This window comes from Lampetra planeri, chromosome 10, assembly GCF_965212315.1.
Source record: "Lampetra planeri chromosome 10, kcLamPlan1.2.h2, whole genome shotgun sequence".
Lineage (NCBI taxonomy): Eukaryota > Metazoa > Chordata > Hyperoartia > Petromyzontiformes > Petromyzontidae > Lampetra > Lampetra planeri.
This window is the reverse complement of record NC_136116.1, coordinates 6943658-6966850: the sequence shown is the minus strand read 5'-3', so window position 1 is coordinate 6966850 and position 23193 is coordinate 6943658. Positions and strand designations below refer to the sequence as shown.

Sequence of the window (23193 nt, the reverse complement as noted above, 5' to 3'; positions counted from 1 at the left end):
ACGCACCACGAACAATCACAAGCCACGGTGAATTAATCATCAGAGCCCCCGTGTAACAACAAAAGGAACAGACAAAGATGGTCGGGGTCTGTGTGCAGGCCAAGTGAATTCTCTCAATCCTTTTAACCTCCTGTCCTTTGAACACTCGAATGAAAGCAAATAAAATCATGACATGATCGGTTTGTAATTGTGGTCCCCATATTCCACTCTAAATACAAAATCACAGTCAGGCATCAATCATGTCTCATGCATTATTTCATTAAGATCACATAATTAACTCGTGACTGAGGAGTGGTTCTTGGAACAATGATGTATCTTGCCAACAGGACAATGATGTAACCACTTTGCTGCAATTCAGGTATCTTTTCCCCTGGACACTAGAGCAGAAAATTCCCATCCCCCCCATCTCCTTTCCTCTAAAGACAACGATCCCCGGTATAGCCTTAACAGAACTGTTGGAGCAAGTGTTGTTTGCGAGCACCTATGAAGGCCGGAAAAGGACACGAGGGGGTGGGTGGCCAGCACCTTGCCCGGCCGCCTTTGTCTCCCCAGTGGCTTTGTGTATACACCACACTGGGTACTCATTTGAGGCAGAGTCGAACTAGGGGAGGCCCATGATGGGTTCAGATAATCGTCACTGGTTGTGGCCATGAGCGGGAATCGAACCCCGGGTTGCAGGGTTCGTTTCCCACGCGCACAATCTCCCACCCTCGCTACCAGCACACACTCCAGCGTAAACAACAAACTGTGTGTATTATACAATAAAAATTACAAACCAGTTTCAGCAATGGTTAGATGCACACTACCGTATAATCCAAGTAAATGCCAATCCATGGAAAATCATTACTAATAAAGAAAGTAGATTTGAACCACAATTTTTTTTCGAACCGATGCAAACATAACAATAATATCAATAAATCGTCCTGTTTTTCTTTGCATATTTTTGTCCGTGGGTCCCTCTGGAGTTTGGGGTCCCAGGAAAATATTCTTCCCTCCCTCCAAAAAAACCTGGGCCTGTTGCAGTCACCTGCTGGGCTGGCGCTGTGGCTCAGGGCTGGGGGTCCCAGGGCTGCTGGCACGGCAGGCGGGGGTCCTTGCTTCACCTTCTCAGCTTCGGCCGTCTTCATCTTCTTGAGATGCTTGCTGCCCTTATAGTGAGCCTCGGCCTGGTTCTGTGACAATCAACACAGGCAGTACAAGTATTAACTACCACATACACATAGTACTACTTATGATATACTGTATATGGAAAGCCCTTTTTGTCGATTTAAATCTTTCGTGACTGCAGGGATTCATCTTCTTAGTTCTTTCAGTAAAGTCACGTAGAAGGGAAATAATAAAATAATAAAAATTATTTTATTATTTCGACGTTTCGGCAACAGCGCAAGCAGCCGTCCTCAGGTGAAGAACAGGTCTGTCGGAAAGACAGCGTCTGAATTCAGATTTTTTTTCCCTTCTACGTGACTTTACCGAAAGAACCAAGCAGATAAAGCCCTTTTGTCCATCCGCTGTTCAATGATGAGAGCAGGATAGAACTGGATTCAACACAATAACCAGATTTTCTCCACAGCTATCATGAAGAAACAATGCCGGATCTTAACCACAATCCTGTCTGTGAGGGCCCTACTCACTAATGGTAGCGTATGCCGTTGGACCTGAGCACACACAGATCAGGGGAATGGCACGGAGTGGTAGGACAATGAGACGTGTGGGTACAAAACAATAACTACAGCTGTGACCCCGCACACCCGTCAACCACACCTGAGAATTACCCACCACCATATTCTCCATCTGTGCTCATGCCATTAAATCAATGCGTCAATCCACTGCTGAATAACGGCTACCCCACACCATGTGGGTCGTGGGGATTAATTTGACCATACTTCTCCATGCTGATGAGTGCAGGTTCGTGAAGGCAGGGACTGTAGACGTGGTAGTATAAACAAGACAAAATAATAACCAATTATAAAATCGAAGCACAACCTCAAATAAGGGCAATTTATCGAATTGATCAGAGGGGTGAGAGGTGAGGGAGTAAGTGACTGCATACCTCATATTTATGTCCCCTCTTTTCTTAGAATAGTGCACCCCAAGGTGCATTATACGTGATAAACACCACAACTCGGACCCAACACACTCAATAAAACAACTAAACTGGCTTGCACACAAACATCTCATCCAGCTGCTCACTTTGGTTACGTTACACATATCAATTCATCGTTCATTTTTGGGGTAATTGAGACTCCTCTACAGCTCCCCAGAGCCCCCTCCACAATTCTTCCTTGGCCATGCGAACCAACGGCACAGCTACGGTGTGCAGGCAGCACACCTGCACCGGGGCCCACGAGTTGGAAAGGGCTCAGGTGTTGGCAGGAGGAGGGGATATTGTATCGGTGGTCCATTTCAATTACAGGTAGTCCCCGAGTTACGATGGACCGACTTACGACATTTCGATTTTACGATGGCGATAGCGATACGACAAAATTGCCATCAACAACCTAACATCGACACCATTGGAACCTCATTTGCCAGTAAAAAATATAATTGTTTTTTTACCCTTCTATCTGGCATCAAAACTGACACTTTTTTTTACAAGGAGTCATGTTTGCATAGACCACAATACCTGCAGTCATAATGCAAAAAAAAACATAACTCTGATAATGTATGCACTGTTCTTGAAGTTGATTGGTCCACACCCGAGACAGCTTTCCTTAGAGCCTAGTCTCACATGGGTTGGACCAGATGACGTCAAAAGGTGTCAGTTTTGTTGCCAGATAGAAGGGTAAAAAAACAATTATCAACCTAACATCGTTAAAGTATGCAGACGACGGCCAGAATCTTGGTGAGTACAGTACAATATGATACGTTACGATACGTTCAATGCATGTATGATACATGGCTTTAGCGATTTCATTTCAAGGTTACCACGATACGATACGTTCAGTAAATGTTAAAAGATTTTATAGCGGATAGGATTGTTTCCTGAAAACGCTTTCTATTAAATTGCAGTTCATATAGGTAGGCTAAGAATTTAGCATGTTTTTATTACTTTACATTTTACTGTGCAATACAGTATTCTAATTAATAAATACATACAGTATATAGTTTATACAGTACGGTACTATAAATTGCTCTGTTTTGCTAAATTATCACCATTCTTTAAGACTCCTGGGTAGGCGAGGCCATCTTCGACTTACGATATTTTCGACTTACGATGGGGTCGTCGTAACGCATCTCCATCGTAAGTAGAGCAGGGCCCATATCAACCACGCTATGCCACTGAACTTGACCCACGCATTTGAAAACCCCTAGATTAGGCCTTGCACATCTGTTAATCGGGTCGATGTGCAGAATGCAGCTGTGGAGGGGAGCTGACAGACTCGTCAAGAATGGCTTCAGCTTCGGTGCCAGCGCTGCAGTAAAACCGCGCAATCTGCAGTCAACGTGACGGATGTGCGGCGCTCGTACCTAATGATTGGCTCAGCGGTGCCCTCAATTAGCCGAACGGAGGCAGGAGATAAGTGCTGCTGCTGCGTGCGGCGGCGGGGCTGTGGCTCGGCTTGCCAGACAAAGTGCAGCACTGAGCAGGCCGCACCTGCTGACGGCTAATTTAGGAGGCGCAACGTTGCTGCGTTATTGAGCCACGAGCATCCACAGGCTTGGCTATCGACACAGCATTCGCCGGAAGAAAACGGAGCGAAATTCATGCATTTCGTTGGATTGGCAAATACACGCAATTTGGACAATACTGTCACTGGAAATGACGGATTGCGGAAATACCTTCAAATGCATATGCCGTGTATTTAGAAATAATATCGATTTCAAAACGCACACATTGTAAAGATTACCGAGAAAAAATTACCCATGTGTACATTGCAAGTATCTGGATATTGTGGCCTTCCAATAAATATAGTTTAATGTTTCCCCAGATGTATGTTCGAGTGTTCTAGAATACGTGGCAAGTAAACCCACACACGAGCTCTGGATCGGATTGCTCGGCCATGTACCGACGAGTGAGTGCTCGCCAAGTCTGCTTTGTCTTGACGTTTTCAAACGCACACGCATTGCACCGTATATTTTGACGGACGTAACTGCTTATGTTTGCCAAACGCAATTTTTTTTTACATAAAACGGAGTGTATTACTTTGGTAAGTGCTTCAATGGCCTGAAAGTTGGAATATAATTAAAATACTGCAATAATAACGTGTCTAAATTGCTCCGTTTATGCCAGCTGTTAATCATAAACATGCCAGTGGGAAAACATAAAGTACTTCGACTGGATAGCTTCGAGTACGTAATGCAGCTCTGCATATACAAAATAAATCTTTGACCCAACTGCAATACGTATTTTTCCATTTATATTAATATTTCAGTGGCTTCCCTTCAAAGGTTTGCAGCCTACCTTTATAACGCTTACTTTGGCCTATGGAAAGCAGCATGTTAGAGACAAAGGATAGTGATGTCAGTCAATATTAGTTAAGCCAGGATACTAGAACGTACCCTGACATTTGATTTGATTGCTTTAATAATGTGAACGAGTGTATTCCTTTATTCAAGCTGTATGCCTGCATGCTCTTGATAAAGCATACAAGCTTCGGATTATCCTGGAGGTTTATTTTATACGGTGTTATATAAAAAAAAATCACATAGCTTATGATGTCACTAAATAGGGAATCCAGTACCTAATAATGCATCCTCATCATCATCACCATGTAAATTGTTTTTAGGATTGTTATTGCTTTTATGCTGTCTTACAGCGCTATCCATGGACATTCACCCGAGCTAAGCATCTAATTCGCAGCACAATCAACACAAATAAATGCAGACGATTTAAAAACATGAAAGGCAAACACGTTGAAATTACCATTAATGTATTACAGACCGGGTTTATTTTCAGTAATAATGACGATCGTTATTATTACTGTATTATTATTGATCGAGGGTGGAATCTACACGGTAATAATTAACCAATTACTTGACTTCATGCCCCAGCGGCTTCCTAGTTCCGCATTCCCGAGTCAGCCACCCTGGCAGAGGCGGCACCCCAAATGATTCCTCGCTCCATAACGTCAAACTGACAGCCGGTCACATCAATTTCTCCCCAGGGGAACAAGCCTCCTACATCAATGTTTGGCTTATTGTGAAAACACCCATGCACACTGAAGCTTGGCCTCTTGTACAACACTACCGTAAAAAAATATTTCAATATGAAAGTGGCAGCGAACGTGAGCATGTGTTTGCCCATGTTGCATTCATAATTTTGGTTTAATTACAACGTATGACTCTTAATACTGTCACCGCAATTAAGCTGCAATTCGTAATAAAAAAATATATCATGGTACAGTAATTAAATCAAAGCGAGAGAGAAGAGAGTGCATACGTCAAAGCAACACATTTTGTGCGTGTCAAATTCTTCTACAAAGTACGAGCAGCCAGCGTTCTGAAATCGTAGGCAATTAATATTCCATGCAAAGTGTGCGCTGCGTTTGCGGGACTGTAGCGTTGCCTGCGGGGTTCTGCGGTAATGAAAATAAACAGCGTTGTGACCCCCATCAGCAGCAGGTTAGAGCTACGGGGAGAACTGAAGGAATGGGGCGTAGCGCAAGCCGGCCAGCAGCAGCAGCAGGGAAGCGGGGATGGAGTAATGGTGCCATAATGACAACACCGATGGCTTCAAAACGTGGCACTTTCCTGAAATTGCAGCTATTGCGCTTGGAGATCCCCCCCCACCCGTTTGGCAGCAGGAAAAACAAGTCCTCCGTTCAATTCCTGGTTGCAATGCTGGAGTCAATGATGGAATTGTCACAAAAATACGAGTCGTTTTCTAGAAGACAAGACGATAATTGTGTTTTTGTTTTACAGAACAGTACAGTGCAATCTAGATTAATATTACATAAAAATGCAATCACGTTTCAAGATGTTTTCCCCCCAAACAGCGATGCCAGGTTTTCCCACATGCATTGAAGGCACAGATGTCTCAGAATCAAGGGCACACAAGACCACATCTTCTAGCGAGAATCTGATAAGTGATTGTCAGTTTGGTACTTTGTTCATCAGCAACTCGCCCACGAATGAATTAATAGCCACGAATCCATTCGTCAATTCAGCATGTGCTTAGTAATTCGATTAATTGTCACGATTCGCGGGCAGGGTTCGGTTCAAGAATTGGTTCTCTGTCTCGTAAATACGGACTGGTTTGTGCTGTTCACAAACACATTATTTGCACTGGCTGCTATATATTTTTTACTGTCTCAGTTAACTATCTGTCGTTTAGATTATCTGTTGTTTGCTTTGCACATCTCGTTTCTTCGCATGGTCCGAAATGAAAAGCAGCGTATAAGTAACATACATACATAACTAATAATAAAAATCATTCACACGCGTATAATTCAATGCACGTACATATATACACATACCTATACAGACATCCTTTATTGTTGAAGCATGTGAAAAGCCATTGAGACGGAAGGTCTCAATGGAGATGACAATTATCAGTCGACATGCAACGTTATTTAAGAATATCTCGCAATCGCTGCGGCAGCTTACGGCCAATTCCCTGACAGCGGTCGGGCAGCGGTATGTTATCTGCAGTCCGTACATTCAGCCGCGTGACACGCGGAGCGCAACCGGCGAACGGTGGAGCCCTTGTCAGAACCGCACCGAGCGCGCGTGAAAACCTCAGAGGGCAGAATCAATCCAGAAAAGCCTATCTCTGCGAGGATCCTTTAAAAACTTTATTAAACTGACAGCCGTAATTAAATGCCCATATGTGGTCTCTGTTCCCCCCCGCGCATGCTGTCAGCCTGCCAGCTCAGCCTGCTGTTCGCCACAGTGCATCATCACCCGTCACGCCGGCTTGTGTGTGTGTGTCTGACTGCGACGCAGCAGGCTCTGCCGCCGATGCTTTTGTTCCGCTCATTCGGGCGGCCAGGCCTTGATGTTGACAACTCAAACTGCGTAGGAAAATGGCCAGGCTGACGAGATGAGTCAACCCAAGCCGCCCATTTCCCTGGGGGAGCAGGTCATTTGTTCGGTCGTACAAGGACTTTGTAGTAAAACACTGCAATTCACCACCCTGTGAGCAGACATTGCGTTTTGTGAACAGAATAGGTTTCGATGGACCGTCGAAGGACCGCACATCAGTTTGCGATGTCTAATATATTCAGAATTTTGTTTTGTGTGTGGCATAAGATGATGCAGCCTTAAAGTCACACAAAAATGAATACTTGCCTTACATTTGTGTTCACGGTGCCGTGCATAATTAGTATCGCTATTCCGAATGTAAACCCCACAATGTCCTGCCTCCCATACCAAAATCGGTCCCTGCACAACATTACTTAATTATTAAAATTTTCTTCCTTTCATTTCATGGAGAGGTTTATGTTCCTGTTACCACTTAGCAGGAGCCAGTGTCTCTCACTTTGTTTTATCCCCTCCTGCTGCGTCTGCCAGACTTCTCTCCGCCCGCTAATGAGGTGCTGTGATAGGAATAATGTGCCTCCAAGTGCCTCTTAAGCCATCAACTCATCGCCAATCGTTGACCTTCCATTATAATGGGGTATTTTAACTGGACAAGCCGATATCCAAAATCTTTTTAGGGACTAGCGATGACAGCAAAATGGAATCCTCAATAAAAAATATAAAAAACAGAGAGTAAGTATTAAAAAAAATAAGTCCTTTACGTCAAAGTTCAAAGACATCAACAGATTTACGCAACTTGTTCCTCCATTTCATTAGGCGGGCACTCTCCCGTGACTTGCGATTTATTTAATGAGTGCACAAGTCAAGAAGCCAGATTCCTTTTACACCTCGCCTGATCGTACACCACCCGCCTGCCCCCACCACCTTGGAGCTGGGAGCATCTTCTGGTTTGACAGTAAATTGGCATATCGATCTTCTCCGTGTCTATTAAGCCAGATAACTGATGGGAAACTCATGCGCGCTGCATGCAGAAAACAAAAAACGAGCGTGCGCTGTAGCGCACGCGCGCGAGCATCCCCCTGCCGAGACGGCCGCTGAAAGAGATCAATGCTCTATTTAGTGGAGCAGTCTCCTTTGTCCTACGCGATAATAATAATAATACGGGCAGCCAACGAAGCAATGAATGCTTTAAAACAAAACAAAAAAATCTGGAGAACAAGTCAATGTTTAGCAGAGCGAACAAGGGGAACGCGCCGCCGTGCTACGTCGTCGTCGTCGTCGGCTAAGCGACGGCGAATCGTCGAGTCGACGGCGCGTGCCTCGTGCGCCTGCTGCGCGCCTCGTGCGCCTGCTGCGTTTACACGACGGGGACGACGGTGCTCGACCTGCGAGTTAAAGCGCAGCTGGCAGATGTTGCAGGTGATGAGCTGCCTCCTCCTGGGTGGCGTGGGAACCCCAAACGTGTGGTTGAGTACCGCCTTCTGCACCGGATCCATCTGTGGGGAAACGCAGGGCACAGCCGTCAGGACAGGGACGAGATCTTCCTTTCGAATTATTTGAACGTTGAGTCGTCCCTCTTCGTTCGTTTGTGTGTTTAGCTATTAATCATTTGTTTTGGAGAAGCCGCTGTGGTGACGGGATGGAGCTCGGAGGGAAAGTGCCGTCTTCGTTTCACCTGGAACAATACGAATCCAGTACACTGCCCAATTCTCCATCGCATTTGAAAACTATGTAGCAAGTTCGTTAAATTACCCCACCCACCCCCTCGGTCCACCCAGAAGTATAAACGGGTTCATCACAAGTTTCATTTATTAGGTATGGCCCTGTGAGCCATGCGGCTCTTGAGTCGGGTGCAACCGCAACAAACTAAATATGAACAGAGGACACTTTAAAGCGACGACGCGCAACAGAAACATCCTGGATAAACCAGCACATCTTCCAGAAAAAACCCCACCGTATTACAACGCTGTGTGCAAAAATCCCAATGTGATGCAAGACAAACAATAACAGTTAGTTGATGGGCAAGTTGTTGTTGGCGAGTGTGGGTAATACTTCGTCCTCTAAGATGTCAGGTCAGCGTGGAGGAGGAGGAGGACTACATCCCCTCGATTTGGGGCTGTCTTCAGAGTTTCCTCTCGTTGAGGCCCTTCTGCCAGCAGTGGCGTGAGCAAGCAATTGCAGGGATGCACCTTTACCGATAAACATTTTGGCCGTACACCTCCGACCAGTTAAAGATGTAGGTGAGCTTCAGAATAACCAAAAATTTGATTTTTTTACTTGGCATACTACATCAACCAATTCAGACTCGCCAGTGAAGGGGCTTCTGGCAGCAGTCACATGAAAAAGCAATGTCAGGGCTGCACATTTTACCTTTGTTTTGGTTGAAGTCTAAATTCGTTGCATTGTTGACTCAAGTAACAGAAGCGCCGTACATAAATTCCACCCTTCTAAAACCGAGGGCACAGGGAAAGTTGCTTTTGTTGTGAGCTGCCCCAGCTCTGTGTCCATCACACCGTGTACACAACAACAACAACAACAACTCGGTCATCTGGAGTGAAAGACCGGGATTTACTCGACATAACACACACACATACATAAATCACGAAATGCCGATTTATCAGATTAAACGCTGGAGCAAACAAATACATAAAATGCATTCCCAGAAAAGAAGGAATAATTGACCCCTGAGCTGAGAGACTCTCACAATTGACATTTCCCACAGGCACTGGCAGAACATGATTACTCATGTTTTGCAAGTGCACATGCATGCCACATGTAACACCACGTGCAACACCACATGTACGTGTGTACACGTGTACACACGTACGGCTTTGTTGTCAATCCGCAACCTGACGAGGGCTTCTCCACGCCGCATCGGTCATGGGAGAGGGGCGTTTGACCATACTTCACCATGCGAGTCAGTACCAGTCGATTATGGCAGAGGGCATGGACGTGTGAGCATAGAAGTACAATACAGCATAACAATGGATATTACTGCACAGTCCTTCGCTGCCTATAACGTAGCCCTGTAGTATGTACGTTATGCAAAAGGGTAATGTTTATATACAACATCTGCAAAAACCCACCCCCAACGAACGCCACGTCTAAGACAAGCCAGACTTGCTGATGAGCACCAATGCGATGTCTCCCCTGGCACAGCTGAGGCAGATGATCACAGAGCACGTGGTAACGCTGGCTGGCCGGGTCCAGCGAGGTTAAATCCTGGTCATGCTCTGCAATTCAGGATTAATGTACCGTCGCACTCAGAAGCAAAAAAACTGCTCCGCTCTCGCGGCTAGCAACTTAATCACCACATTTATCGGCTTGTCCATCACCGTGATAAAAGAGGAGCACATTGAAATCAATTCTCTGATGCAAAAATTTAATTTATACGCCTGCTTCCCTTGCAGTCACCTTGGATGTTTCATATTCACCTTGTGTGTTGGCATCTCCCATCCGCGCCGCTGCTGCAGGGGACAAAATAATAAGAAGAAGGTGTGGGGGGGGGGGGTGTCTGCCGTGTCCCCAAATAAAAAATCAAAGTGCCGGCACGACACAACCAATGACTTCATTTCAAGCGCGGCCAGGATTAATTCCTGAACGAGATTCACAGCGCCCCGGTTCAGTTTATTTTAACAGTGGGGGCATTTAAACGATTGCCTCTTCTAAAGATGCCTGGTCAGCATGGACAAGTAAGCAAAACACCCTCTATATGTATGGGACTCTCTTAAGAATTCCCTCTCGCGGAGGCCCATCTGCCAGTAGTGGCACGAGCAAGGAATTGCAGGGCTGTGTCTTTACCTTATTACTTTTCACGATTTTGGACGTACACGTCGGACCCGTTAAAAAATATATTTGTAGTTGACAGTCGGTTATCATCAAAAAGTGGCTTTTTTTTGACGATTATGACACAATGTTTGTGTCATAATCGTATAATAATTATCCATGTTCATTTATGTTCAATTCAGTGCTGTTAGTGTAATGTCTCATTATCTGAACTAATTCATCTCTCTTGGTGCATATATGTGGGTGCTTGTGTGTGTTTTTTATGCGTAAATATAGTGGCTAGCAAAATGCGCTACAAACATGACAATCTGATTTTGATTACCACTCATGACCAACATCGGTGGTAAAAATCTTAACTGGTCCTGGTCCATCTCGAAGGTCATCATCTCTAGCAAGAAACCGTTGGCTCTACGTGGTTCCGGCCACACCACCCCCTTCATGGGCTATGCCAGCCTTGAAGAGACGTTTGCCGGTGGCACTTGCCCTAACAGCCTGTCTAAGCTATACAAGGAATGTTTGTTTTTTGTGCTAAATTAAATCCACATGAAAACAACTCAAACTTCCGACACTGACATTAACGATGAGAACTGCTGGCTCTGATAAAGGCTCTTAATCTCACAAAAAAAAACATTCCATCATGAGCTTCAAAGAAAAAAAGATATGAGGCAATTCCCTTACCCCGCCCATAACCTTGACAATAACATCTGTGTTTGCGAAGCTTTATTTACGCGTGCACACAATTTCCGTAAAGTGCATTTGTACAATTTGCACCACGTGTACATCTTTCTAAAGGCGCACGTAGAGATGCACATCAGAAAACAATTGTGGGAAATATGGGAACCATTATAATTTGCAATCAAGAAATTCAAATACTAAAATACTCTACGGTAGTTCCTATCTTATCATTGCTTAATGGGGCTTTTTTCATGTGAGCAGCTTAAAAGAAAAAAATCCTCACTCGCTTACTCGCTTGCTTATCTCTGCCGATATGAGGTCGTCACAAATAGCCGACCGCGTCGGGGAAAATAATCCTCTATTGGTGAGGTTCGCTTAGTGCCTGGGAGGGAAATGATTGCACCTCAAGCCGCCCATGGAGCCAGCATGGCCCCACACACACACACACCACTGTTTCCACTAACAGTGATAATAATGAAAATGGTAATAATAACAATGATAACAATGGTAATAATAACAATGGTAATAATAACAATAATAACAATGGTAAAACTAACAATTGTAAAACAATAACAATAATAACAATGGTAATAATAACAATGATAACAATTGTAATAATAGCAATGGTAATAATAACAATAACAACAATGGTAATAATAACAATGATAACAATGATAATTATAACAATTATAACAATGGTAATAATAACAATGGTAATAATAACAATGATAATAATAATAATAATAACAATGGTAATAATAACAACAATGGTACTAATAACAATGATAACAATGATAATAATAACAATGATAACAATGATAATAATAACAATGATAATAATAATAACAGTGATAACAATAACAATGATAACAATGATAATCATAACAATAGCTAACGCAGCAAAGGTGCCTCCCTGCAATTATTTGCTCAAACCACTGCTGGCGGAAGGGCCCCCACGAGAGAGAGAGCTCTGGAGAACGCCTCCAGTGGGTGTTGCCTGCTCTTCCACGCTGCCCAAACGTTTTGGAAGAAGCGACGGGGGTTCCCACAATTTGCCCCACCGCATGTGGTCTGCTCGTCGGCTAACTGCGGTTTATTAATTTTATACTTCTGGGTGGACAGAGAGAGGACAATATAATAAACATAATAGTGCTCTTATTCACCCAGAGTATTGAGACCACAGCGTCTCGAGACAGTGTTTCGTTAGTGCACTACGCTAGGGTGTTAGATCCGTTTAATTAATGAGCGTTTGGACTTTATTAATGGCAATTTAAGTGGGTGAAGGTGTACGGTAGTTAGCGCGCTGTTATTCGTGGCCACCGCGATCATCGGCAGCGAGTCATATCATAACCAATCCTGCTCACCACTCACCCGCCCACTTCACCAACTGACACTGACCAGCGTGGTGTAAGTGTGGCCACAAGACCTCTATCACCAACATGGCATGTGAATGCTTTCATCCATTGGTGGATTGAATACGGCTGCAATTGTATTTATTTTAATTATTTTTTTAAAACGGGACCCAGACACAGAATGTCCACTGCCACACGAGAGTTCCTCTTGCCAATTGTACATGGTAGTGCCCATAAACACCTGGCAGGGTCCTGAGAGGTGGTAGCCACTTTGGAAGGCCTTATCCAGCAGTGCATTGAGCATGAATGGCGATGATGATGGCACGTCTAGCAAACATCTATTACGTTCAGTTTCTCTAAATGTAGTTGTGGGAATAAAAAAGGGAATTTTTCATGACCCTTTTGTCCATCGAAACTATATTTTTATTCGCTTTCAATGATGTTCGCAGTGACTAAATAATGCAGTAATGCCCCACAAATTTAATCACGTAATTGCGATAATACCTATTTTATTCCAGACTCTCTTTCAAATTGCTACTGCGTTGGGGATATCTAGATAAATCCATGTATGAGGGGTTGGTATGTGGGAGGAAACCATATTTCCCAGAGAAACCCCACGTATATGAGAACTCTGCACAGATGGGTTTAAGAATCTATTGCTCTACAACTACCGAATCCTGGCCAAATCATAGCCCGAATTTTAAATACCTGGTAGTCCCAGAATAGGTGTAACAAAAAAATCAATTCGTAGAATGATATTGATTTTTAATTTCACATTGCATGTATTGATTTACATGTGTAAGAATTAATGTTTTTTTTTTATCAATGTGAATATATTGTGTGAAATAGGATAAATGTGACCCCTGCAGCCACAGGAGGTGTTACCTTCATCAAGATGTTACATGAAGCAAATTTTTTTTTCATGAAATCCTCATACTTTAAATCGTGAAAATGTATCGAATCGCCTCAATAATGACCAAACAATCTCCCATCCAAGTACTAACCAGGCTCAACACTGCTGAGCTTTGTGATAATGGACACAGGCGGGTGCGTTCAGGGTGATTTAGTTGTACGATTCAATATATATTATACATATGTCCATAGATATGGTGTGATGATGCAACTTTACGAGGATTTGGAAATCAGTGGGGAAAAAACAAACTCAAAATGAACGTCTCTAACACCACCAGCTACTTTGCAATGCCCCTACCAGTATCTTAAAAACCTGGTTTCATGAAACGTTGTGTTCAAATCCAAGGTGGATGTGTGTCGTCGTTTTGGATGAAACCATGAAATCAAGGATTAAATAACTTTTTTTACTCTCACGAATCAGACAGTTTTTTTTTAAAGCAGTATTAGCTATGCAGGCATGTGCAATTAATGTAATCTTTGGTGTCTTGCTCTTGTGACAGGCACACAGATCAGCTGTAGTAAGAGTTAATTTTTTTAAATTTATATATGTAATGCAAACACAGCACGTACATGAAAATCATCATAATCATAAGCCATTGACTATCGACTGCTGTAAAAGGCCATCCCATGCGGTCACCATCCACCGTGGTCCTGCGCTTTGCAAGATACATCTCCCCCAGCGCAGGAACTGATCTCATTGTTCAATCTCCATCACGGTCATCCTTTCAGGCGCGTTCTCTCCTCTGCCCAACGTTCCATTATGAGTCTCATCTATTGACCACCATCCCTTCTCACCATAATACGCTCTGTCCAAGCCCACCTTCATGCACATAGGACACCAGAATGCACAATATTCAGACAACAAAAATGACCCACGTCGCTGCAGACATGTCATCCTCGATTCACTTATTTTTCTCCCATGAGTTAAAATTTCACTGCCTTACCACAATTATCGAGTACATCTGCTGACCTTTTCTGAAGCGCAGCGCTACCAGCACTCGGGGCTAATGTGAGCAAGCGCAGCCTAATGGACAGCGGAGATGGCCGAGAGCAGTGGTGAATGATAATTTCATGCGAATGCCCGCATTTAAGCCCAATCACGATCGGCGTGTGACAGTTGCATTGTTGTAATGGTGCGCCACGTGTGGCAGAGGCCTGAAATAAAAGGCTTATTAGAATACAAAATTAAAGCGCACAACCAGTCAGTGGCCGATGCGCATAACAATCAAAGGGATATCACTTTCACAGAGTTCTCCTCGGAAATGCACGATGTCTCCAGAGAATTTCGAGAATATTTCATCACAGGAACAGCACGCAAAAGGCAATCACTTTGGACTTTTTTATTTTATCAGATTTCCCCCACGCCCCCACCACCATGAATGACAGATACATTTATTAGCACCTAATTATACGGTGGCTGAAGACCGAGCTCCGCTCAGGGATGAACCCTGGGTGCTTGTTTGACGGGGCATGAAATAGGCAGTGAAACTTGAAAAAAATACATCTCCATTCAACCGGTTTGTGCAACATTTTTTTTTTTACAAATTCCGAATTAGTTCCATATAATTGGTGATACCCAGAAGTAAGAGTAATTAGAATGTGCAATTAATCAACACTGCCGCACACATTGGTTAGCGGACTGTGCACACCATTCGCTGGACTGCCAATACCGAGACGGGCGAATCTCAGAGGTACAGCTGCTGCAGCGGCGGTGGCAGCGGCAAGAGTCGGCCGATTGACTGAACCTGCGGGGGCAGTCAATCACGCTCCGCGCAAATAAAAAAAAACCATTTCCCAAAGTTATCCGCTGCCGTGCGACGCGACGGTGGCCAATCAGCGGCAAGGTGGTGACCGTCCGTGACATGCCCGTTGCTGAACAGCCTTTTCTATCTCGGTGCACTCGTGGTAAATGCATTATTTAAATAAGCAGAGCTGCACTCCTTCACGCGGTGCACGTTATAGTGGCTGTAATCCCTTCATTAAAACTTGCTAAGAAGGGGCCATTGTTTGCTAAAGGTGGAGGAGGCGGAGGAGGTGGAAGTAAAGCAGGGCGGGGTGGGGGAGCTGGAGGGTGGGTGGAGGGGAGACAGGAGGGGTAAGAGTGGAACTATGGCAAATCGGAACAAGCTGGAGCGAGTAGATCCACAGGGAATGCTCCGGTGCTGTTCCAATCAGGCGCGTGGGAACAATTTTGCAGTCCGGGGGCAAAACAGCTATGGGGGGGGGGGGGTGTTGGGTGCATGTCAAAGAGCCATGAAGGATATTAATTCAGGGGCCGCAGAATGCGCTGAGCACGGCAAGGCGTGCCCCTAATCCAGCACTTTGGATGGAGGAGTTGTTGCAGCATATAACCTCGCACAATCGCTGAGCTGCGAGGTGTCCCATAGATGACAGTACATTGATGGATTCTTGAGTCTGTCTGTGCAGATCTTTGAGTGCGATTTCCTCGTGTGATGGGATTTCTTCGAGGACGCTGAATTCCCTCCACTTGCCTTTTTAAACGCTCTTTCAAAAAGGAATCAGTGAAAAATACGAATTTAGGACCCTCATTAAATTTGTCCTAAGGCTCAGTGAGGTTATCCCGAATAAAATTTGACATTATTATTCTTGTAAGACGTACTCTATCCACTTCCCTTCCAAAAAGTGGATGGGCAAGTGGCCTCTTTTCCCATGTCCTAATCCCATAATTTCAACTGTCTCATGCAGAGAAAGTCTTACCTCCCTTGATACTGCTCCACTGTAGATTTCAAGTGCAGCCATTCTTAAGAGTGGTTTCTCAATTCCTGTCAATGGCTAACATCCATAGCAAGTGGTGACTACACTTGTCCTGATCCTCCCCTAGGTTAACTCGGCCTTAAACGGGAAGGCAATATACTCAGACGTCATGCTTGCCACACGATCCCCCCCCCCGCCTTGTGTGGCGTTCTAGCCTTTCGACGGATGCTCACTAATAGCACGTCTTTCTAACAGTCTGTCAGGCTAAATGGAGATCTTTGTCTTTGGTATTTATAATGCAGGCAGGCAATCAGCGTGAGTACATGTTAACCCATTTCTTGAAAACAAAAACGAACTTAAATAGAATATGCTGCCTATATAAAGCTTTACGGGGGAGAGACCTTCACGCCTCATGTTTGGGTTTGTGTGGCGTAGCCTTTATGTGCATGCCAACCTCGTGCGCCGTGCCAGCCAGCACTGAAGCCTGCTCACTAACATAACTTGCTCCAACGGTTTGTATGGATATACAAGGGAGACCTTTATTCTCTGTCGTTTTCGGAAGAAGTTGTGCAATGGTTAATAATGCACTGCACTACACCCCAGTGGCCCAACTTCAATTCCTGGCGATCATCAGTGTGAATATCTAAACCAGTTCTGGACTTCCCCTAGGTTGACTCATCCTCAAATGACTACCTGGTGCAGGGTGTAAACATCGCCACGAGAGAGACAAAGACGGCTGGGCGTGGTATTGGCCACCCCACCCCCTCGTGTGCCATGTCGACCTTCATAGGTACTCGCTAACAGCACTTGCCCCAACAGTCTGCCGAGGCTATACAGGTCATCTTTGTTTGTCATTGTGGGTGCGCACTGCGAGCTACTTGCATTGCTGAAGTTCTGGAAGAGGCCCATGGGAGCGGTGGCCCCGAGTTGGAACGGCAGCATCGGCTTCACGTCCATGACCGCCGCGTACGGCGGGTGGCACAGCGGGTGACACGGCGGCTGGCACGGGGTGGAGGCGGGAGTCGGGTTTGGGAGCGGTACGTGGAGGAGCGCGCTGAGCTGCATGTGGTGGCCCGGCCACCTGTAGAGTGGACACGAGAGCAGAATGACAACGACAATGGTGGTCAACTCTGAGCGGTCCGGGGGGTGGAAAATGAACCCGTAAAAACAAAGTTTTTCACTCTAAATCCTTTATATGCGTGGCGGCTAGAGTCCTCTCGTCCTCTGGCTTGAGATGGCTGCCACCTATGGGTCAGATGATTACCTGCCACCATTAAGCAATTGGTAATTAAATATAAAAACAAATTCCTAAAAAGTGTAAAGTTATGGAATTTTTTTTCACGAAAATAAATTGTCACGCACAACGAGTCTGTGTGCAAAATGTCAGCTCGATTGGATCACGGGAAGTGGGTTAAAAAACGACCGAAAGATTTGCACGGTCGTAAGCGCGCAAGCAAGCGAACTTAATAAAGGATTTAAAAATACAGACGGACGTTGTAGTGTATTGTTTGACCATTATCATTAGGTGAACTGCAGCACATGCCCCACTGGCGTTGAATTGTTTATATTTAGGCCACGAATACGTGATCTATAATAATCACTTATATTTAACTGTAGTGACGTCTGCTTTTCTTGATTGCCCCATAACAAATTAAAAATAAACCTCGCCATCTGCTGCCTGGTTCGTTATACGCGAGGATCTGTCTGTATTTTGGTGGTGTCGCTACGTTTGCAAATGTTTGTATCTACGGCCCCTTTGTCAATCCACCAATGAAGACCTCCCCACTCCGTGCCAACCATGGTGGTTTTATTTGGCATTATTTCACTACACTAGACGGTATGTATTTGGTGAAGGTAGGGAGCACAGAAGTGCAGTCAAATGTTGTTTTTTCCTGCGTTTACCTTTGCTACATATACCCTACAGTCTGTAAGACCTGTTATGCATGGTGGCAGTCCATCCAGGCTTTGGCCTGCTAAGCTTCCGGAATCTTTAGATATTGGGTGCATTCCTGGGTGATTTTATCGTAGGCTTTAGCGGCGTCGTCGGTATGAATTGACATGCTGGCAGAGCCGGCAGCATGCCACAAAGTCTAACATGAATCTAAGTGTCCTCCATTCGTGGCAAAGGGTCGCACTTAGCGAATGAGCACCGGTGTGTCCACGGCAGGCACTTAACCGTTCCAAATAACGAAAATATCAAGACGTGGGCACGTGTACATCAGTATACCAATGCTACCGCATTGGTAGCTTAGGGTTGGCACATGACGAGTAGCCACAGCCATAGCGAGAAATATGCTTGATGTGGTGCGTAGGGTGCAGAAATATTTTCCTGGTCCCCAGTCTGAACAAATGCAGATTAAATTAAACCCTGCACTACATATATATTACATGTATGCAAATGCCCACAAAGGAATGTATACACATATTCCCTATATACCCATCGCACATATAGCATACAACAACCATACGTGCTTTATTCCTGCGCGTATAGACAATAGCAAATAATATTACCCTCGATCCCGATACCACATGTGCTGGCGATAACAAATATTTTAAAAGCCTCCAAAAAGAAATTAAATTCCAGCTATTTTCCATCAGCGATGGATGACGGCCTCCCCCGCACGATGTTGGTCATGGGTTTTTTTTTTTTTAAACTCGTACTTCAATACGCTGGTCAATGCAGGGGGAGGGAGGGTGCCAGTAAGGACATGACCGATGCTGATATAACCTGTCACTGATGTTAGCGTGGCTGTCAATCTAGGTCCGGTCCCCGGATTTCATTGCGCAAAGTGCTAACCACTGTACCACCGCTCCACTCCCCAAAGAGAAATATATGTTGCGATTGCATTTTATCTGAAAACATTGAGCTCGAGCAAAAAAAACAGGGAAATGAGTGGGGCCAAACTGCGAAGGGAAGGGTTCGCGTAAGGGAGGCGGCAGTGCCATTTCTCATTGTACGGCCTCCTTGGAACACAAACCCAGGGCCTGGCTCAATTTTCAATCGCGGCATTTGCATTGCTGGGGGGGAAATATCCTTTTTTAACTTACAAAACAGCAGCCACGTAGCAACGCTTTGTCCCTACGGCGATGTCGTGTTTTACTGTGGTTTTGAGAAGCGGCGGTTGACAAGAAAAGCTCTTGATGCATTAAGACGGAGAGTGGAAGCGCTGCATCTCAACACACGGGGCTGTAATAATTGCCTTCTCCAGAACGCTGTGCGGCAAAAAAATCGTCACGGGTCATTGTAATTTTGTTTGTTGTTTTCTTCAGCGTCTGATAACACGATTGGGAAAATGCGGTGTCCGATAGCGAAAAGGCATGCATTGCTGCTCGACGCAAATTACATACAAGTGTTTTGTGACCACACGTTCCGCACGCCGAGGGTAATTGGAAGCCAAGGCACTTTGTGGTCCATTTGCCCATACAATCCCGACCGAGAATTTTGTCGATAATAAATTGTCAACACCGCATGCTGTCACGAAGATTGATTATGCAGCGTGAATGCAAAAATGTGCACGACACTTGACGCACGAATCCAACGAAGAATGCATTAGAATGTACTTAACCCCAAAAAAATTCACACACAAACCAAAATCTGCTGCAGGCACCATACAAGGTTGATTTTGAGCTCTCAAACAAGAGGTTGACTTTGCTGTAGACAAAGGCAGGTATTGTCTACCAAATACACTACCCCAAAATGTCGACTTAATTATCTAGGCAAGAATCATGATTGGGAAGGTCATGAAGGGCTTACGTGCCCGTAGTACTTAATCTTATATTCCATCGCCGCCTCAAATTTAGTTCATGTGGTTCAGTCATTGCCCGTTGTTCCACTGAAATGGCTTTTATTACCATTTCTTTTCATTTTTTATTCACTGCAATTTATGTGTGTTATAACATATATAAGTAAAAGCATTCATTCCTATTATGAATTCCCCAGCAGCTGAAAAGGTGAATAGTAATCTTTAAAATCAATAGAAGATTTATATCTACTGTTTTGACCAGTGGTGTCATAATTTAATTTAGTGTCCTACATACAAACACATCACCTACACATAGATTAAACATACAACACAATATATGCGCATTTAGCAGAATTATATATTAAATGTACAATACAATTGTGAATGCATAAGGTACATTAAACACCATTCCGCATAGAGAATGCAAGCATCTAAACACACAGCAATGCAGTTTGAGAAGCTATTCTTAAGACGAAATTGTACAAATAAATATCACCGATAGGAAAATAATTTATGAACGAAACACTCGTAAGGAAAAACGTCAATCGATATTGCCATCCACGCATTTTAACAAACGCTTCGCCTTTTACACGAACTGCAGGAGATACACAATATGCCAACTTGGCGTACAAGTTAGCGGAGCAATCAATCCCCCCCCCCCGCGGTGGTACCCGTCCGCTCCTCTCGCCGCCAGTGTGCGCGCACAAGAACGTCCCATCCGCATCTTCCGTCACTCATGCACGGCGATCCCACCAACGATCAATCACGCCAATTTAATTTCTGCGCGCAATTTCAAGGCGTCCCGTCTCGCATCGTTTCGGCAACCTAATTGTTTTTGTTTAGCTCGTCGGGCGAGAGCGACTAATGCGCGTCGCGCACAAGAGATCGTAATCGCCAATCGCCATGGATTCACCGCTGCTGCTACGCGCCGGGCTCTGCCTGCTCCACGGGGCATCAGAAAATCAACTGCAATTTCCACATTTTGGCTGTCCGTGACCAGCACCACCAATCAACTCAACGACGGTGGTGGTGGTGGTGGTGGCAGGAAGGGTCAAGAAAAAAACGACAAGCATGGCGAGTGGTGTCACAGAGGCATGATTTCAGCTGAGGTCTGTCCGGGTTGGGGTGCCCGAGGTAAATATTCCCGCACTCGGCACACCACACCAAGCATACCTATTTTTGTGGCTGTGGCTACCAGTCACCGTACCGCCTATTCCCGTCTTAACAACGACCCAAAACATATTCAGTGAGAAATTAATCCAGTGCCGCGAGGACATTTGCTAGGTACCATGTTTGAATTATTCAGGCCGAAATTAGGATGCGTAATCATGACACCAACGTATAACCAAATCTGCAGATAAGTTTGAAAATGTTGTGCAATGTCAACTGGCTCATAAATCGAATAAATTAATGCATAAAACGAATTTCCCCTCGGAACACAGGTACTATTACTTAGTTTAAATGCAACATATAGGGGTTAACAAACATTTTAGTTGAAAAGTTTCTCTTTAATGAACAAATGTTTATATAAAAGCGAATTTAATTTGTTTTCCATAATATTAAGCACGCATAGTACACACTTGGGAAATTAGGTTCACAACATTTAATCCACTTATTTGAAAACTACGCAAATAATCGGAGTGAGTATATTGTTTATATTATCGCAAGCAGTTGATACGGAAATCGTCAACACTTATCATGGATAGTGAAATCTCATTAACGGTTCCGAGCCGACAGTTCCATGATTTAAAATAAAAAGTCAACAATGTATTACCACAAGGGATAATGCAATCTTCTTACTTTAGGAATTTCACCGATGAGCATTTCACAACTCTATTTTTTTATTCAGGGTAAAACATAAACTTCTCATAAGACAAATTATATTTACAATTGTACCATGGGGAGTTTTTTGTCCTTCAATTAAATTATTCGAATTACGACAATTTTCAGAATGGTGTGGATGAAAGTAGATATAATTTAATCAACAGCATCTATGCAAGCTATTGAGATATATATATATAAAACGATCATGTATTTTCATTATGATTTCATTGTTATTAATATGAGATGTATATAAATGTACAAACACCATAACAGATTGTAACAGCACTAATATATTAAAGCAGATTGATAGTTATGTAACCGACAAGCTGACTAAACACTTCGTTGACCCTTAGAATTACCACCTGATACTTCATGCAAACAAAACGTGAATTCTACTGCAAATATCTCAAATTTTATTTACACATATCAGCGGCTTAGCTTCGATATTATCTTTGCCTTTTATTTTTAATATACTCACAAACATGTCGTCGCATAATCACTTTGCCAACACGGTAATCTTTATTGCATCCTCACAATTCCTGTAGGCACAATGTCGTACTTTTTGACGCCTCCAGCGGAGCTTAGCTAAACGAGGCACCCCGTGCTTTACCTCGAAGATAAAACACAAAATACCCCCCCCCCCTTCCACCATCGTTACCTTTGCGATGTACGAATCTTGAAGCCTTAAAGTCCCACGACAACGGCTGGGTGCCCAGGTCCAATCGCAGCCATCGCAACGTTTACACAGCAGCAGCAGCAACCTCATGGGATGGCGAGTTCGCTCGAAGGTGAGTTTAGCGGACGCAGGAATAAGGGCAAATGAAAAAATAATAATGAAAAAAAATAATGATGCGCTGTACCTACTACTCAAGGCAAGCTCGCACGCACGCCGTCGAAGGCACCCGGCGAACCCACTCGCTAAACTCAAGTGGTGCGCTCCGTCTTTTCTGTGTCACTCTGGCGCGGCGGAGTCAATCGCAATGCTCTCTTTGCTTTGCAGTGCGTTGGCCAATCCAGGGGCTACCGGCGGCCCCCCCCCCACACTCTCCCGCCTCCCTCACCCCCCCCCCATTGCCTTTCCAAAGCTCCAACCAATCGAGGCGTTGCTCCAGCTGCCGGAGTAATCCCGTTCGCGTTCAGCGAGCGGCTCAAGACGCGGAGGAGAGAGAGAGGAAGGTTTTCGCTTAAGGAAAAAGGAGCGGTTGTAGGAAGGGAAAGGGAGTCGCTGTAGGGAGGGCAGGGCGATGCATCGTGGGAGGAGAGGA

At 44.5% G+C, this 23193-nt stretch overlaps 1 protein-coding gene across 1 annotated transcript in view; it reads right to left on the bottom strand.

The window, feature by feature from the left end:
* LOC144720941 (zinc finger protein 385D-like) overlaps positions 1-22902 on the bottom strand; it is a 42917-nt gene extending 20015 nt beyond the window's left edge. The window contains exons 1-4 of the mRNA XM_078598130.1: positions 22587-22902; positions 17244-17442; positions 8307-8417; positions 1028-1172 (exon numbers count right to left, since the gene is read on the bottom strand). Coding sequence (XP_078454256.1) covers positions 1028-1172; positions 8307-8417; positions 17244-17426 — 439 coding nt within the window. The 5' untranslated portion in view covers positions 17427-17442; positions 22587-22902. The remainder of the gene's footprint in view (positions 1-1027; positions 1173-8306; positions 8418-17243; positions 17443-22586) is intronic.
* Positions 22903-23193: the final 291 nt, after the last annotated feature.